The sequence below is a fragment of the Panthera leo genome, chromosome B1, assembly GCF_018350215.1.
Source record: "Panthera leo isolate Ple1 chromosome B1, P.leo_Ple1_pat1.1, whole genome shotgun sequence".
Taxonomy (NCBI): domain Eukaryota; kingdom Metazoa; phylum Chordata; class Mammalia; order Carnivora; family Felidae; genus Panthera; species Panthera leo.
This window is the reverse complement of record NC_056682.1, coordinates 79,092,329-79,110,597: the sequence shown is the minus strand read 5'-3', so window position 1 is coordinate 79,110,597 and position 18,269 is coordinate 79,092,329. Positions and strand designations below refer to the sequence as shown.

Here is an 18,269-nt window from a genome sequence, read left to right as displayed (position 1 = left end):
AGGGCATGAGGCCCAGAGAGCAGAGGGCCAGGATCCAGACTCCTGAAGCCAGGAAGCTGCTTGCGCCTGACTCACTGCTGAGGTTATCCTGTTCTGCTTCAGAACTGATCCTATTTTGCTACTTCTAGCCAAGCCTTGAATTGGCAGCTGTCGTACAGGTACATGTTCAGGAGTTCCCAGGGAAGCTGGAGCTCCAGCCCCTTATTCTTGGGCATATTTGCAGAACAGAACTGGATGGATCTGAACTATGCAGACATAGAAAGAGAAGTAGCTTTAGTTTCAAAGTGGACTGTGTCCCAGAATGAAAATAAATCAGAAGGAAATCCTGGTGGTCTATCAGTGGGTTATGGTTTATTTGCCTGAAAACTGGCCCACGTATGTGGGGCTGAGTTACTCCAATTAGCTAGACACTTTTGTGGTGAAGGGCTGTGGAAAAAGTGACTTCACTGAAAGAGGAATCCTCCAGCCTTCTACGCTCCGTGTTTGTGAATGGGCACTGAGCACGGCTTCACAGGGACACTTAGACCAGGGAGGAGACCTGCCGCCAGAGCTTGCATTCATCTCTTGCTTCAACGCACCTTTCTCAACGACACACTTAGGAAAGAAAAAGCTCAGAAAACTCTCCTCTACCAGAATCTTCTGCCCATGATTATCCTGGCATTCCCTCCTAACTGCCCCCATAAAGAATTCCTTTTTCCAGCCATCACTGCCATCTGTAACTCCTACTCTCCTGAATTCAACTTTTCTAGATCTCCATTTCTAAGATTCTCTCTCTTCGCCTGAGTTGTAAGCTGGGTCAGAGTTAAATAAGAATTATCTCTTACAATCAATTTTCAAGGTTAGCATCTTGGGATCTAGCTTAATCAGAGGCCAGAATTTCTCTTGTACTTCATTATGAGTAGGATTGAAATCTAAGATGGTTTTCTGAGAGCAAGATCCTTGCTGTTCCTGGCGTTCACGCAGGCTTTCCTTCTAGGACCGTGGCTGGGTTTTGGCCCTCCAGGTTGTGTATCATCTGCTTGATAGTTGTTGATCAACTATTGTGACCCATCATCTATAAAATCAAGGCAAAATCAGTGCCTCCTAGTAGAATATTTCTGCCTCTGCAAGGCAGCCTGGAGCAGTTAATATTTAATGGGGACTGTGAATGTGGCCGACGGGTCCAGGCTCTGATAGGTGCTATTCAGGTACGTTATGGTAGCTGGGAGTGCCGTGAAAGTAAGACCAGTTGAGGAAAACAGCTGCTCATGTGAGCTCTTTTTCATCTCCATTTTTCCACCCCAGCCTATAATGTGTGCAAACGATACTAAATGTATTTCATAAAATGGTCCTCTGTGAATGAATAAATCATGCAATCCATTTAAAAAATGCTTTTTAGTTTTGGTTTAAAGTCATCCCTGCAGTCACTGCAGAGGCCTGATTCTTATATAACATCCTCCCTAATCTTCACAGGGAGATGGAAGTTTCTCTATGTCTGGGATTTTAATAAATTGAACTATTAAGTTGTAATCTAAGACACCAGCTCAGAAGACAAGGTCCCTTTAGAGTTGTTTAATTTATTACTCACTAAGTGGTGACTAGCAGTGTCTTAAAGAGGCTTCAGGTGACTGGAAAGTGAGAGGTTGGCCACTTTGGGGCTGGTGTACTGCTCTGAATTGTTCCTGAGGTTATCATTGATTTACAACTGTGCTCCTTAAACATTAGGAAGTCATTGTGGCCACGACTGAGGCTTTCATCTTTCATTGGAACTGATTTTATTGTATTTTCTTGTGGGGGAAACACCCCTCTCTATGTATTATCTATGATTTAGTTTAAGCATTTTTGGTTAAAAGCAAAAACAAAAAATTTAAAGACAGGACCCCTGAATAATCTCAGGGTAAATTATAAATATAATTTTGGATTTAATTTGATTGTATAATCAAATGATGCCATATAATTATTAATGGAGTGGTTTGTTTTTTTGTCAATCTCTGCATATTTGTTTGGAAGTTCATGTTATTTTCTTTTTCTTCCCTAGGTGACAGTCCTAACCTTCCTAAGGAGGACACTCCTACCAGTAATCTAGATTCACTTTCCTCCCCATCTCCCACGACTGCAGCTGTCCATGGGCCTCCTGGACCAGACAAAAACCACCTTCTCACAGATGGGGGCAGCTTTGGGGACTGGGCATCCCCTGTGTAAGTAGCTGTGTTTCTCTTTGGTGCTGAGGGAAGGAGGACTGGGACCTTCATTTTGAAGTTTATGTGCTGCATCGGTACTGAAGTGATGGGTCTGAGGACCTCTGTTCTCTAATCAGTGGGACTACCTGAGGAAGCAGGACACATGAAAAAGGCCTTTCTTGACAGCGTCTCTGAGTTCCCCATGTGGAAAAGTGGATAGGAGCTGTTTCAAATCTGTTTTGAGTTTAATTTGTGGCAGTTTTGGCTTGCACAGAGGAAATTTGTTATTGTCCTGCTCAGATACTCGGGATGTCCTCTCACCAGCAGCGTAAACTTTTAGACCTAGGATAGTGTGTGCATTGTGATCAATAGACTCTTGAAACTGTCAGTAGAATGATATTTTAGTTGTTTGAATTTTCAAGAGCTTTATGCCAGTGTTCTCTGTTTTCTCCATAACATGCTGCATACTTGACAACTGGTGAATGAAATATCTGATTTTGTCATCTCAGTTTGGTTTAGTGCCAGGCGTGTGCAGATCAGCTCAGGTATATTAAGACAAATATACCAAACAAACAATACCATGGTCCTGGTTTGACTACATGGTTTGTCTTTCTGCGTTGACCAAGCTGTGGAATAAATGCGGATTGGTGGTGGGATGGGACATCAAAAGAGTGTCAAATTACAAACAAATGCTCAGAGAACAAAAACAAAAAAAGAATCCCACTAATAATTACATGCCATTACTTGATTAGTCAATCACATTACATCCAAAAATACATTTTATAATTCAGCCTTGAGAGTATTTGGGCGTCTTGTCTTCAAAGTTAAAAAACATTTTTTTTTTTTTTTTTAAATCAAAGTTGCCTAAAATAAGTCAGAGATAATGATGTCATCTGACCCTAGCTAGGCATTCTTGGGACTTTAAATGGAATCGGAAAGTGTTCCTCACATTACTCGGCTTTTTATAGTTACTGCTGGATTCACATGAAATCATTATGAACTTATTAAGTATTAAAAGGCTGGGAGACATTTGGTATGCTAAAATTTTGGGGTGACCTAAAGACTTTGAAAATGTAACTGAAAGTCCAAGTGGAACTCAAAATATGGAAGCATTCTCCAGATGAGATTTATCACCCCCCCCCAAGATTGTAACACATACATGTTTAAATGCCGAAGACTGTGTATTGTGGACTTAAATTGCAAAGTACTCGAACATGCTTGTCATTTTTACTATTTTTTTTTTCCAGAATAAAAATACTCTTTTCACTTTAGGGCTCCAAGCACCAGTGAAAGTGGTTACATAGGAACCTAGAATCTAATCCCGGGCACTCTGGGGGTAGAATTTGCATGGGTGCGTGTGGGTGCATGTGCATGTGTTTAAGCAAAAACCAGATTCCTAGTTATTTCTTTCAGTAAGTGTGTATCATAGTGGAGAACAGTTTAGTTAGTCCTACTTCTTCCGGAGTGGTTCTGTGGGAAAGTGACATTATAAGCCATGATATAGCCAATGCTCAATTCATAGCACGTTCATGCCTGAAACATGAAGAGCTTGATATTTTTGGTCATAAATCAAACGAGGAGTGAATTCCCCAGCTTCCTATTCATACAAATTTTAAAATGTCATGGAAAGCACTCCAACACTGAGAGGCCAAAAAAGCAGGGGAGAAAATAAGTAGCTGAAACAAGTCTGGAAAGATTTGTGTTATAATTTGGACTTCCTCCTACTTCAAGAATTTGGTTCTTTCTGTGTAGTGGATAAAATGTATGTATATTTCTCTGAATTATATAGAGTGTTCCTTGTGTGTCTTTTGAGGGGTTTTCTTCTAAGCATATTTCAGTCCAGATTGATCATGAAGTGAGGAATGCATCTCAAGCTTGAGCACACATCAGGATCACCTGGAGGGCTTGTGAAGCCCCCACTGCCGGCCCCTTCCCGGAGTGACCCTGAGGTTTGAGGGCCAATCTCTGAGCATGCATTTCTAGCAGAATGCCAGGTGATACAGACAAATGTCCCGCCCTCCCTCTGGTTCCAGGCATGTGTGGTTGTAAACAGCTTCCCTGAGGAGTGCAGTCAGGATAAGTGATACCTCTTCTTCACTTTATTTTCTTTTACGTCGTCTGGGATGGTGTGTTCCTGTCTTCAGGTCCCCCTCTGTGGCTCCCCCATACTTTGATTCTCTTTGCCTGAAATATCTCCCCCCCTTCTTTGCTCAAGGCAATCTGACTTATCTTTAGGGTCTAATTTAGTTTCCACTCTAAAGAAGCTTTCTCTAGCTCTGTAGTCTACAGGAAGATTCTAAATATCTTTCTCTGTCTATACCCGATAATGGACATTGGGAAAATACTGCCTTCTAGTATTAGGTAATATTTACCTTTTAGTGTTAGTTGATATTTAAGTGGTATATGTGTATGTGTATGCGTATCTATATACTCACAACAGTGTCTCTGCCTGCCTGCCTGCCCATTTATGTATTTTAGTTGGTGCAGGCTATAATAACAAAAATATTGCGAGAGCTTATTTATTTATTTCTGCTTAATGACAGAAATTTATTTCCCACAGTTCTAAAAGTTAGATTTCCAAGATCAAGGTGTCTGCATTGCCGGGTTCTGGTGAGAGCCTGCTTCCAGTTTGTGGAGTGCTTGCTGGCTTTGTGACTCTTCTTATAAGGACACTAATTCCATTCATGAGGATTCTGCTCTCAGTACATCACTGAATTCTACTTACTTTCCAAAGACCCCACTTCCTAATAGCATCACATGTGAGGAGGTAGGATTTTAACATATGAATTTTGGAAAGACACATTCAGTCCACAGTACTATCTTTCCCTCATTCCAAGATAGATTATAAAATTATTGATGATAGAAATTGAGTTTTATACTCTTCGAACTTTTTAGTGATCTTGACGTAGTTATTAAAGTAAGAAATAGAACATTATGCATTTATAAAAATGGTCTCCTTTTGGAAATCTCCTTTCTTTCTGTATATCACTGAATGTCTGTTAAGTAACTGTGTTTCATTTCTGCTCCATCTTCCTTCTTCCTTGTAGAGATTAACAGCTCTTCCTCCAGGAATTTCACAGAATTAATCTCACCATTTTCTCTGTAGAGCATTTTTCTGTTTCCTTACCATTTGTAAATTTGTTTCTCATTGTGTGGTGTTTTTTTTTTTTTTTTTCCAATCCATGATCTCTGCACACAAGCTATACAGTATTGAATAGAATAGGCTCTGAGTAAATACTGATTAAGACTCCTTTTAATGAAACTAAAATTGCTGTGGGGTCATTAAACCTCTACCGAGGGCTTTAAAAAAGGAGGCAATGCCTGGACTGCCTGGTTTTAATCCAGGGTAGTGATTCTATATTATAAAACATACACTTGCCTAATCTCATGTCCTGAAAAATCGACAACTGTATATGGATCACATAGGACCCCGGTAGCTCGGCTGGAAAGAAATGCCATGACCCTAGCCGCCGGAAAGCACATTTGCAGAGGGAAAGCTACAGCAGCAGAGATTCTGATCGGGGCAGTGTGTAAATACAGCAGTAGCCTCTGACAGGTAGAAAACAATACAGCAGAATTGGATTTCTTGGGTTTCTGCTGATGTTTATGACTTGTGGGTATTATTCATTGCAGTCAATCAATCTGGAGCTATTACTTACCTGTACACTCAGTAAGGTGATGGGTGACTTCATTGCCAGTGAAGAATTGCTAGCTCAGTCTCCTTGGGGGACATTACATCATAGGTCAAGGTATTTCAGATGTTCCGAAGTCATTTTTTTTTTCCAGTAAAGTAGTTTTCTCTAAACAGATTTTCTTCCATTGTAAATGATGGAACAGGTTCTTGACAAGTAATCCTTTTGGGTTCCCAGCCCCAAAAGAAATTCTCTTGTAAGAAATAGCAGCCATTGCTATCTGCTTCCCCCAAGATTTCAAATGAAAAGGAACAAACTCCTTTTGTGCCCGCACTTTCCCACCTTCAAGATGGCGGCATCATGGAATAGTTTTTTGTAGCTGGGAATGTTGGTATCCCAAGGTATGGTTCACTGTGTGCTCTGGCAGGCCAGGCGGGCAGTAGATCCTTCTGTCCCATCTGATTAGAGGCTTGGCTTAGTTTATGCTGAATATTAAGAAAGTCCTAACCCATCTTTCCCAGTTGCTGCCCAGAGCTCCTCTTGTGCAACAGATTCATGCCTACCCAGACTTGATGCTGGTTGCTTGAAATCATCTGACAGTAGATTCCCACTCTCATTTACAGCCTTGGGCTGCATGTCGTCTGTAGGCTTAGTGTTGCACTCACTGGTAACCATTTGTATTCTTATCAATGAAATCACTTGCTTCGTTTGAGTTGTGCAAATAGAGGTCCCATAGACAACTACTTGCATTTTAAATTACTTGACTGGTGGTTCCATGATTGCTTTTTGGAAGTTGATGAAAACATTTGGTGGGCGATCTCACAGTACCTTTGAAGTTTGATTTGTGCCTTGGTGTACCATGACAAACCAAGAGTGATTTGTCTGAAGTTTGGAAAACTAATCACCTTAAAACAACTTTTAACAGATGTCTGTGAAATTTGGCATACACCTAGAAACTCTAAGTAATCGCGGTCATAGGTAAGCTTTGTCTCCACCTCCTCTTCCTCTCATTTTCTTCCCATTTACTGTCTTTTCCACCCCTTCGGGGAGGGCTACTTCAACCCCATCACTTCTTGATTTTACAGCTCCCAACCCTTTTTGGGCCAGGGGCAGTCAGTTCACCCTAGAAATTGGTATCTCATGTTTTTCCCTCTCTTGAAATGATCATTGTTTAAAAAGAAAATAAGGAATTTATCTTTTAAAACTTTTTTTTTCCCCCCACATCTGTTTTTTTTTTTTTCCCTGACTTGACTAAAATGAACACAGAGTACTTTTGTAGCAAAGGGAAGAAAGCTCTGTAAATTTAAAAAGAGATCTGGCGAAGGACAAATCGCCCATCATAGGAATTTCCAGCATTGTTAGTGGTTAATGGGGAGATTGTATCCTAATAAGTGCATTGCTTTCCTCTGCTTACCTGTAGGCTGGCCCTGGTTATAGAACATGGTGGGTTACATTGAGATCTCTAGGATAGCTAGTGCCTTCATATGGAAGGGTGTCCTTTTTGGTGCCATGTAGTGTGAGGAGTGAACTGGAAGCCAGGCCCCCTCCCACTCCCCCCTCTCCCCTCTCCTTAGCAAAGTGACTAGCAAAGTCCCCGGGTGGATTCAGAAAGATTGAAGTCTAAGATAAGATGGCTCAAGTGAAGGCAGAATGGAGCCAAATGAGCAGGGGGAGCATGTGGCCTTGCCTTGAGCCCACAGCAGCCTTTTAAATTATGCTCAGGGGCACCTGGGTGGCTCAGTCGGTTGAGCGTCCGGCTTCGGCTCAGGTCATGATCTCACGGTTTGTGAGTTTGAGCCCCAAGTCGGGCTCTGTGCTGACAGCTTGGAGACTGGAGCCTGCTTTGGATTCTGTGTCTCCCTCTCTCTCTGCCCCTCCCCTCCTTGTTCTCTCTCTCTCTCTCTCTCTCTCTCTCTCTCTCTCAAAAATAAACATTTAAAACAATTAAAAAAAAAATAAAGGCCCTTTTCTCAGAGGCTTCTACAAAAGAGGTTCCTACACTGAGAGGAAGAGGAGGTCCAAGCTGAGTCCCTTTGGAATAAACACAGTAACCAGGAGTAATAAGACAACTTCAGGCCAACCCCTAAGGCTTCCCCAGGACTACAGAGGCTATTTCTCTGAGCTATTTAGTAAGGAGCTTATGTAACTGATGAACCAGGAAGTCAGGTCAACTTAAACTAAGAATATCAAATTAGGTTCTCAGAGGGAAGGAAAATCCAAACAGGCGGCCACCTGGAGCTCCAAGGGGAACGGCAACTGGGTTTTAGTATATGTGATACCTTGAAACCTCGCAGCAACCCAGAGGGGCAGATGCTGTTATTCCCTTTCAACAGATAATCCTGCTAGGCCTTGGTTTGTTTAAATAATTTATATAAAGTCTCCAAGGTTCTAAGAGCAGAATGAGGATATGAGAGCCCATCCTAACTCTAAAATCAATGCTTTACCAGCCTAAACTCTCTTCCAATTTACAGAGAACTCAGGACGTCCCTGACTACACTTTGATATTAAGGCACAGACAACCAATCCATGCACAGAAAATGATAAAGTATAACAACAAAAACTGATGAAACAAATAATAATGAGAAGAATTCATTGTTTTCTCTGAGTGTTAAGCAGGACAAAAGCTATAACAAAATTCAGACGTGTGTCTTCATTTTGGAAAGTCAACTTTTCATTAGGGGGCTTTAAAGTTAATGTGAGCAATCAACATTATCAACTGAAAATGAAACCTTTGGATTTCAGTACCTATAGTGACAGCACAAAGGAAGACATGAATTAGGCCACATGCAAATCCGAGTACACAATACAAATACCAAAAATATCCTAGGAAGACACACGGATACGTATGGAAGGATGTGAGCACGTTAGGCGGTTGGTATGGCATCATTTCTGTACAGACTTGGAGAGAAGATTCAAGGAAATATCTGGGACAAAAATTGTACCCCAAAAATGAATGTGAGCAGACATTTATGGCTGGCGGTCAAGTATGTGTGTCCTGTGATTAGCTTCAAGACCTTTACTGAAGTTAAAGAGACAACTGGATATCACATTACTCATTAAAAAATTATGAATGCTGCTCCGTTGCAGACTTTCAGATTTCCAAGCCTCTCAGTTCTGTTGTTGGGAGGGATGCCCTCCTCCCCAAATCTCGGCCAAAGGTGTGGCATGATGAACATGCAGCAATCCGATTCAAGTGTTTATTCCCCACAGATAATCCTAAACCAAAGCCACCTGACCTAATGTGGGATCACTGCTCCCTCTTCAAAACAAGGGCACAGCCACTGTTATCTCACTGGGTTTCAGATCCAGGGGAAACCCACACTTCAAACAATGCTCGCATATGCAATGAGGTCATTTCAATCCTTACAGTAGAGTAAGTCTAAGGGCACCATGATCACTGGGGCAGACAGCTCAGGGACAAACTCTACCTCTGTCCCTTATTAGTCTTGTGGCTTGGGGAAATTTTCCTACCTCTGTGTGCTTTGGTTTCACTATCTTTAAAAATGAAGATATATCTACCTGACTGGGTTAATGTAAGGATTAAGATGAAATACCATTTTATAAAGCGGCTAAAACAAAGTCTGGTGGTCCCCAGTAATTAATGCTCCTTTGTCCTCTTGGGAAATGCAAGAGAATAAGTATCCAATCAAGCCTTCTCTACAGCCTCTAACCACCAGCCACTGATGAAAAAAAAGCTTCTACTCCCTCTAAGTCCCCAATCCCCCAAAAGAGAGTCCAGAAAGGAGCCAACTTCTGAGCATAATTAAAAAATTTTTTTGTAGTGTTTTTATTTTTGAAGGAGAGAGAGAGAGAGACAGAGCATGAGCAGGGGAGGAGCCCTAACACGGGGCTCAAACTCATGATCTGAGCTGAAGTCAGACACCCAACCGACTGAGGCACCTGGGCGCTCTGTAAAGGGCCTTTGCGTATTGCATGACCAAGGCATGGGCACCTGCTGGGACCCAGTCATTCTGTAGATTATTTTGAGCACTATGGGTAGCTCTCCCATTACAACACATTACTCATAAAAACAGCTTGTAAGTAACTGAAGGATTTTTCTTAGCAGAGTAATGTTGTACCCCTTTGGAGCTGCGCTTGGTATCTCCCGTTTTATATGTTCAGGCTTCACATTGGGTGGCAGCTGTTTTCCACGTAAGAATTGAGCTGGCAGAAACATTTTTGTCAGTTATCCTGCAGGACCTCAGTGCCGAGACCTCTAATGCCCCATGATTTTCTGAAATGAAGCTTCAGTTCCTTTTCTGTTCAGCTAGCAAGCTAAAGTTCAACCTTCTTACCTGATTCCAGTGATCATCCGGAAGAAAGAAAAATGGGATTCAAGGAACACTATTTGAGCAAAAGAATAGTTAGAGATGTAATTCTAAGACAGTTCTTTTATAGTAAATCCCAAGAAAATGATCGCCCTTGGAGTGACCTTTGTAAGCTGTATGATGACCAGGTGGTGGTGTTCTTTCTCCTTAAGGAGGGAACTCTCCAGAAGCCTTAGTATCCCACAGTGGGGAGGACTGAGTGTTCAGTGTGGCCGTGTCTAACTTCAAAAGGCTTTGTCTTATCTGTGCTCCAGTGATTTCCTGTGGTGCTCTTTCTCCTCTCCCTGCCCACACCCCTCCTGCAAAAAACTTTCTACTCAAGGCTGATCAAGCTAATTGCTTTTATGTGCTGGCTTGATGTGTTGTTGTCTCCCCCGTGCATGGGAGGCTATCATGAGCAGTTCGTGAGGATTGCTGCTGCTGTGGGCAAGCCCTGGGCCTTTGCAGTGCGGCTTCTGGTGCACACCTGGGAGCCCCATGCCACACAGCCAGTGGAGATGGAGGGGGCAGGGAGCAGGGCCTTCTCAAGCCTGGGGAGTTTGCCATCATTGTTTTCATCTCCCCTAGCTCTCCACTCCAAAGTGGATTCTCATGTGGCTCATCTAATGCAGGGGTTAGCACACTGTTGCCCACTTCTACCGGTTTTCATACATAAAGTTTTATTGGAACACAGCCACCCCGGCACTTACGTTTTGTCTGTCACTGCTTTTGCACAGCAGTGATGGCAGAGTTGAGAGACCCAACTGTATGGCCTGCAAACACTAAAGTGTTTACTCTCTGGCTCTTCACAGAAAAAGTTTGTTGACTTTTATCTAATCTATAAATAAAACAAATCATTTTGGGGAAAAAAAACAAAACAACTTTTCTTAAAACCCAGTTTCTGGCACCTGGGTGGCTCAGTTGTTAAGCATCTGACTTTGGCTTAGGTCATTATCTCATGGTTAATGAGTTCGAGTCCCACATCACATGAGCATGAGCCCCCTCCAGGTAAGCCCTGCCTCTGTCTCTCTCTCAAAAAAAAAAAAAAAAGAAAAAGAAAAAAAACCCACCCCAGTTGTATCAAGTGAGATTAACTGCCTTAAGATGGGGCAGTGCAGGTGATTTTTAAATGTAACCCTTACTAATTTTTTCTTGTCACTAAAGCAAGCAAAAGGTTTCCTTATGGTTTTTGGATGTCTTCAAAGTGTGATCCTAATTTCAAAAGGTCTTTAGTGTTTGACTGAATCAAGAGTTTATTTGGGGTTCTTTTTTATTTTTTACAACCTATTGTTAAAAATTTTAGGGGCACCTGGGTGGCTCAGTTGGTTAAGCATCCTACTTCGGCTCAGGTCATGATCTCACAGTTCATGAGTCTGAGCCCTACATTGTGCTTTGTGTTGACAATGTGGAGCCCGCTTCAGATCCTCTGTCTCCCCCTCTCTGTCTACACCTCTCCTGCTTGTGCTGTCTCTCAAAAATAAATAAACCTTTAAAATAAAATAAAAATTTTATTTTGAAATAATTTTAGATTTACAGAAAAGCTGCAAAGAGTTCCTCTAGACCCTTCACTCATCTTCCCTTACTGTTAACATCTTACGCAGATCCACGGTAGTTTTATTAAGAATAAGAAATTCACATTGGTACAATTCTGTTAACTGTAGACTTTCTTTGGATTTCACTAGTTTTTCCACTCATGCCCTTTTCTTCCAGGGTCTGTTCCAGGATACCATATTGCATTCAGCAACTTCTTTTTAAAAAAAATTTTTTTTTTTAACGTTTATTTATTTTTGAGACAGAGACAGAGCACGAACGGGGGAGGGTCAGAGAGAGAGGGAGACACAGAATCTGAAACAGGCTCCAGGCTCTGAGCAGTCAGCACAGAGCCCGACGCGGGGCTCGAACCCACGGACCGTGAGATCGTGACCTGAGCCGAAGTCGGACGCTTAACCGACTGAGCCACCCAGGCGCTCCGAGCAACTTCTTTTTTTAAATGATGACATCCACTTAATATCTGTGGGTTTTTTCTCTTTGATATAGTTTAGACGTTGTCTTCAGGCAAAGAAAATGATTTGTTAGTGACGATGCAACCCTGAAAAGCACAGGTGAGATCTGCCTGCAAACTACCTGATGCTGGTAATACAGGCTTCACTTCCTGAGTGTTCACTTGCTCCTGGCCCTGCGCAGTACTTCCCACCTAGCATCCCACTCAAGTCTTTTGGCCACTTCACCTGTTAATGGTTCCTTTCTTTTCAGTGAAGGAAGCTGAGACCAGGGAGTGTGAGACTTTAGTTTTGGGTGACCCTCAGCCAAGGCTAACAGTGCCACCGTGCAGCAGCCTCCATCAGGCATTCTGAAGTCATTCTCTTGCTCCTGGCCACGGCCTCTAGCGAGTGAGAAGTGTCGTCTGTGTTTACAGAAAAAGGAGAAAGCATAAGGAGATTAGCCACAGCTGGCTTTGGAACCCAGGTCCCTCTTTGGAATGGTGGCACTCACTGCACTTGCAGTTGGTGTAATCACAGTCCTTCAGCACACAGTCCTGCCCCCTGAGTAGGTCTGACTCCCCTCCTTCTCAATTCTTCTCCTTGTATTCGGTTCCAGCCACCCAGAAGAATGTGAGGGTGTGAGCTCCATGCAGTCTAGTCAAAACGGAGTTTAGCAGCAACATGACCTCTTTTAAAAAATTTTTTTAAATGAATTTATTTAATTAGAGAAAGAGAGCGCATGAACAGGGTAGAGGCGCAGAGAGAGAGAGAGAGAGAATCTTAATCACACTCTGTGCTCAGCATGGAGCCTGACATGTGGCTCAATCCCACTACCCTGGGATCATGAGCTGAGCCAAAATTAAGAGTTGGATGCTCAACCGACTGAGCCACCCAGGTGACCCAACCTTTTTTTTTTTTTTAATGTTTATTTAGTTAGAGTGCACGAGCAGGGGAGGGGTAGCAGAAGAGAGAGAGAGAGAGAGAGAGAGAGAGAGAGAGAGAGAAGACAAAGAATCCCAAGCAGGCTCTAACTTGGGCCCTGATCTCACAAACCATGAGGTCCTGGCCTGAGCTGAAATTAAGAGTTGGACCTCCAACCGACTGAGCCACCCAGGTGCCCAGAGCACCAACATGACCTTGAGTGAATTCCTTTTAGTCTTCTGAGATGGTCTTCTCATACGTCTCCTGTGGAATGGAAGCATACCTTGCAGTAAGTGAATCAGCATATGCAGATTGTGCCTGGCAGGAGCCTGGGTGTGGACAGGTGATGATATTGACACTGGCAGCATCAGCTCAGGGCAGACGCCGCCTCGTCCAGAAAGCCTTCCCAGTGCCCACGTGATGGTTAGATGTTTCCTCCTCCGTTCTCCCAAAGGACCCTGGGCAACTCTCTGCATGGCATTCGTCACACTGTGTTATGATTATCAGCTTGTCATTCTCTACTCACTTGACTGGGCACTCATGGAGAGCAGATGTCACAGTCCCCTGGGTGTCCCCAGGGCCTAGCATGGGGCCTGACAGGTAGTTCTCAGACCGTGAATGATGAGTGAACAAGGTCCATGTCCAGCTCTCCTAATGGGCAGTGAAGGCCTCCTTGCCCAGCACTGGATAATGGTGACTCTCTTGTCATAGGCGCTTGCATTTCTCACTGCTGTCCCCCTCAGTATGCTCATTTGGAACCAAAAACGTACTGGCTGTGGAATTCTCCCTCTCTGGCACTTAAGGAATAATGATGGCATTTATTTGAACAGAGATTTCCCATAATATACCAATCTACAATATTTCCTTCTGTCTTTATTAACATTTTCAAACACTTTTGCCCAGGACAGCTGTTCTAGACTTATGCTGTACGTTTCCCAGGCTGGAATGAAAGATCATTTCACTAATGTGTTAGCTTCTGCTCGGAGACCTTGCAAATGAGGTTTTAAAATCTTTCATTCTGACACAAACTTCTGATGTGATTCTGACATCATATAATCATAGTCAAATATCTTGGTACTTGGGGGATTTAATCACTTCACACAAGCAATCGTTTCTTGATATGTGTTCTCCCTTTTCTATGGCCTCTGTCACTGCTCCAAAGCCTGGAATCAGGCACTTGTATCTCCCACGCTGCCCAAAGCCTGACCTGTCTATGTTATGCAAGAAATGTTCATTAGATACAGACGTTCTCTGGTGACTGGTGCAGCTGTTGTCGAATTTTAACAGTTAAGGTCCTGACTCCCCTCCCCCATTTCTGAAATGCTTGTGTTCTGCTGCTGCCAAAAAGTTTTTAATATGCATGGAGCGTAGAGTCTGGTATTGGAAAAGATCGGGTCACAGTTTGAATCAGAAGCGGCACATACTGCTGATTTGTTGCAGTTTATAAATATAAACTGTAAAGTGGATACATATACAGCTACTGTCATAATGTTATGTTTTTGAGGGTTTATTCCTCCTCACTGTGAAAGCTGCAGGGCCTTTCCCTGCAATACAGACTCCAAAGCAACAGTGTGGCTTTTTCTTTCTTTCTTTCTTTCTTTTTTTTTAATGGAAAGAAGGCTCTCGTCCCTTTCACAGATGCACATTCTACTCTCTGCTATGTCTTCCAGCCCTCCACCCGCCCCACCAGGGCACAGACTTCTCTGTTGCCTTAGGGATAGCCAGATAGACTTTCAGCCTAAGTAGTTTCAGGAATGAGGTTCTGAGTGAGCAGTATGAAACCTTTATGTGTCTTTAGTGAAACACTCTTGTTGCCATTTGTTCCTTTTCTTTGAGAAGGAAACATTCCTCCTCAGAGGAAGGTGGGGATATTGGCTCCTGTGCACTGAAAACGGAGAGGAGTTTTACTTTTGGAAGAAGGTTCTTTCAGTTTAGTGCATGAAATTGGGAAGATAGCAAACAGACAGATATTAGTACTTCTCTTTAATTTATTTCTGTTTTGGTAAATGTGGTTTCTGAGCTTTTCAGGAAGAGTTGACTTCGGCCTCCATTTCTGCAAACCACAAGTTGGCTCTCAGGAAATATGTGGCATTTAGGTACTTTTTTGAAATTGGTAGCAGCTCATCATTAAATAAAATTGGTGGTTTGTGATCATGCCAGTCTTACTCATCAAAAATTTGTAAAGGGGCAGCAGGAAAAAGAATATAATTTTTTTTAATGCTTAACTCAAAATATTTCGTTATGTTTTAGCAGGTACTAAGCTTTTTATTCTTAGATTACCCATCATTTTTGGTTTAACCCAAAAGACTTTTTTTTTTTTTTTTTTTTTTTTAACTAGGATTCTCCTCTGAACCACAGACTTTAAAAAAAAAAAAAAAAGGGAGGGGATGATTGTTTTCTCAACTCTCCCAAGGATGATAATGTCAAGAACTTTAAAGTCTGAAATCGTACTCTGCTTACAAGCTACCAAATTTGTCTGCTATGATTTCATGGATTTTGGCAGAAGACACGGGACTCGTGGTGAAAAGACTACTAATTGCAGCAGTAGCAATGCTCACAGTATCAGCTCTTTGACCCTCAGTTAACAAAGGGTGGTGCCCCACGGGTGGAGGATACCTGCATAGAGTGTTCTAAGAGAGGACGGGGGTCAGTTGGTTAAGTGTCTGCCTCTTCATTTTGCCACAGGTCACGATCTTAGGGTACTGAGATTGAGCCCTGTGTGGCACTCTGTGCTGAGTGTGGAGCCTACTTGGGATTCTCTCTCTTCCCCTGCCCCTTCCCCATGCATGCGTGCTCGCTCGCTCTCTTTCTCTCAAAACAAAAACAAAAACAAAACAAAACAAAAAAACAAGAGGAACCCAGAGCTTAGGAAACCCAGATCTTTCATGGTGGTTATTAAAGCCTACTTTTTTCTCTAGGAGGAGACCCAGTCTCTGTCTTCCCAGGCTGTTTGCCCAATAGACATCCTTGTAAAGATAGTCTAGGACAGAGGCAGAAGTGCAGAACAGTCGTAAGAAGTGGAGAACACAAGAAACCCATCAAGAATTGTCTCCTACCACATAGGTAGCTGGAACTATTCTAAATATATAGGAGAGATGTGACCGATATACATGGATGCCCTAGGGCTTAATTCTCTTCTAGGGCTCAGGCTAAGAAAAACGGAGTCCTTTGTCTAGGCGAGGGGGGGTGGGGGCTGCCATTTCCAAAATGCCCAGTGTTTCTGTCAAATGTATTAAATCAAAGAAGAGAAAGAGAATATCAGAAATTTTATTTAAAAGCTAATATTTTCCTTCATTGCTTTTTGGGAAAATATAAGTAGTATATTTTAACCATTAAATACAGCTGACCCTTGAACAAGGTGTGTTTGTACGGGTCCACTTAGGTGTGGATTTTTCTCAATAGAGTACAGTGGTGTAACTGTCTTTTCTCTTCATTACAATTTTCTTAAAAACATCTTTCCTCTAGCTTACTTTATTGTAAGGATACAGCATATAATACACGTAACATACAAAACGTGTGAATTAACTGTTATTGGTAAGGTTTCCAAAGGTCAACAGTAGGCAACTAATGAGAGTTAAGTTTTTGGAGAATCAAGAGTTATATGTGGATTTTGGACGGCATGGGGGTCGGTACCCCTAACCATCACATTGTTCAAGGGTCAACTGTAGTTAAAGAAAAGTTTTTGATCCCTATTACAAAAACAAAAAACCCCAAACAAACAAACAAACAAACAAACAAACAAAAAAACCCCACACCAAATTCTGAAAAGTAGGAGGTGATTTAGGTAAGGCAGCTTATGCTGATCATTTCTTGCTTTCAAAAAGATACGGACAGTGTGCTTTTGGGAGACACCTATGAAACATATTGTTATCTGACCTCTGTTGGCTGAAGTGAGAACTCATTTTAGGACTTTATATTTATTTAATCACTTTATGCCCTATCCTTACTCCTTCTTAGCGGAAGGAGCCTGTGAAAAGTTTCTTGTATCCAGCCAAGCATCTACTCTGTTTGTTTTCCACACTTTGTTTTACTACATAGGTCTCTTATTTCATAGGACTTCCCATTCTCCAGGTAACTTCTTATGCCTCCTCTCCATAGAGATTGTTTCCAGACTTGGGTTTTGCTGCCTGTTAGGAATATTCCACCTCGCAAAGTTTGTGCCATGTGGGATTCTGAAATCCAAAGGAGAAGTAACTGGGTCAGGCTTCTGAGCTGTTGTGGGGAAAACCCAGGAAATTGAATACAGAAATGTTAAGTCTAAATGGGAAGTCTGAATGGTTATCTTGGTGGCCTGTTGAGTGCTGGATCACATAGCACATCTATACGTTGAAGGACAACAAAAGGGTCACAGAAAACAAAGGAACAAAAAGGTTAATGTTGAGAACCTGACCCTGAGCCAGGATTGCTGATTCTGAGTCCCTGTTTTGGGACAGGATGGAGAAAGCTGAGCAAAGGGATAGGCCCATACTTTCTGCACCTGCCGTTGCAACAGTTCTTTCACTTTCCAAAAGGAGTGTTTTTCCTTTACCAAAAAAACAAAGCCATGTTAAAAAAAAAATAATATGTGAAGATTAAGTAGATAATAGCTATAAAATTTATGATCTTTATTTTTTAAGAGCCTTGTAAATATAGTCACATTGTTACTTTATCTTCATCCTGTAGCTGTCCTCCCTCTCAGCAGATGGATGGCCATCATTTAATCACTAGGCTATTTATGACCTGAACGAGTTGATGGGGGTGTGGTAAAACATCTCATCTTCCACCACCACCACCCCAGAAGCACCTTGAATAATTGCTGGGAGATGAAATGGGAATTGTTTGGCTAAGTGTGGTCTTAAATTCTCTGTCAGACCTTCCCTCATCCTCTCCCTTTTGATTAGTAAGACACCATTTAAGGTTCATTTTCTGATAAAGAATGGAGTGACTTTTTTGCTGCTGGTACTACAGATCATTTGAGATTTATAGGTTTCTTTGCTTGGTATGAAATAGGTTTTATGACTTCCAAATGAATTGGCTGGATAGGGGGATTGTAAATAAATTGTTCAAAAAATAATGTTTTTTAAATGTGAGCCCCTGTCCCCTTTTCTGGGCAAAGGGTAGGAAACCTTCTAGCATACTAAATACCTATCAGGTCAGTAATGCAATATTTCATGTACTTGATTTATAAAATCCAGTTTTGGTTGTAGAATGTGTGAATTGGTTGTTAAGATGTCCGTGGAAGACTTCACGTGCCCAGCACTCTGCCTGGCTCTGTGAGGTCTACCGAGA

The 18,269-nt window shown here is 42.1% G+C and overlaps 1 protein-coding gene across 4 annotated transcripts in view; it reads left to right on the top strand.

The window, feature by feature from the left end:
- The window catches only part of ARHGAP10 (Rho GTPase activating protein 10), a 320,443-nt gene that overhangs the window by 289,348 nt on the left and 12,826 nt on the right, over positions 1-18,269 (top strand). For all 4 annotated transcript variants that reach the window (XM_042935344.1, XM_042935343.1, XM_042935345.1 and 1 more), the window contains one exon: positions 2,018-2,177. In XM_042935344.1, the coding sequence (XP_042791278.1) occupies positions 2,018-2,177 (160 nt within the window). The remainder of the gene's footprint in view (positions 1-2,017; positions 2,178-18,269) is intronic.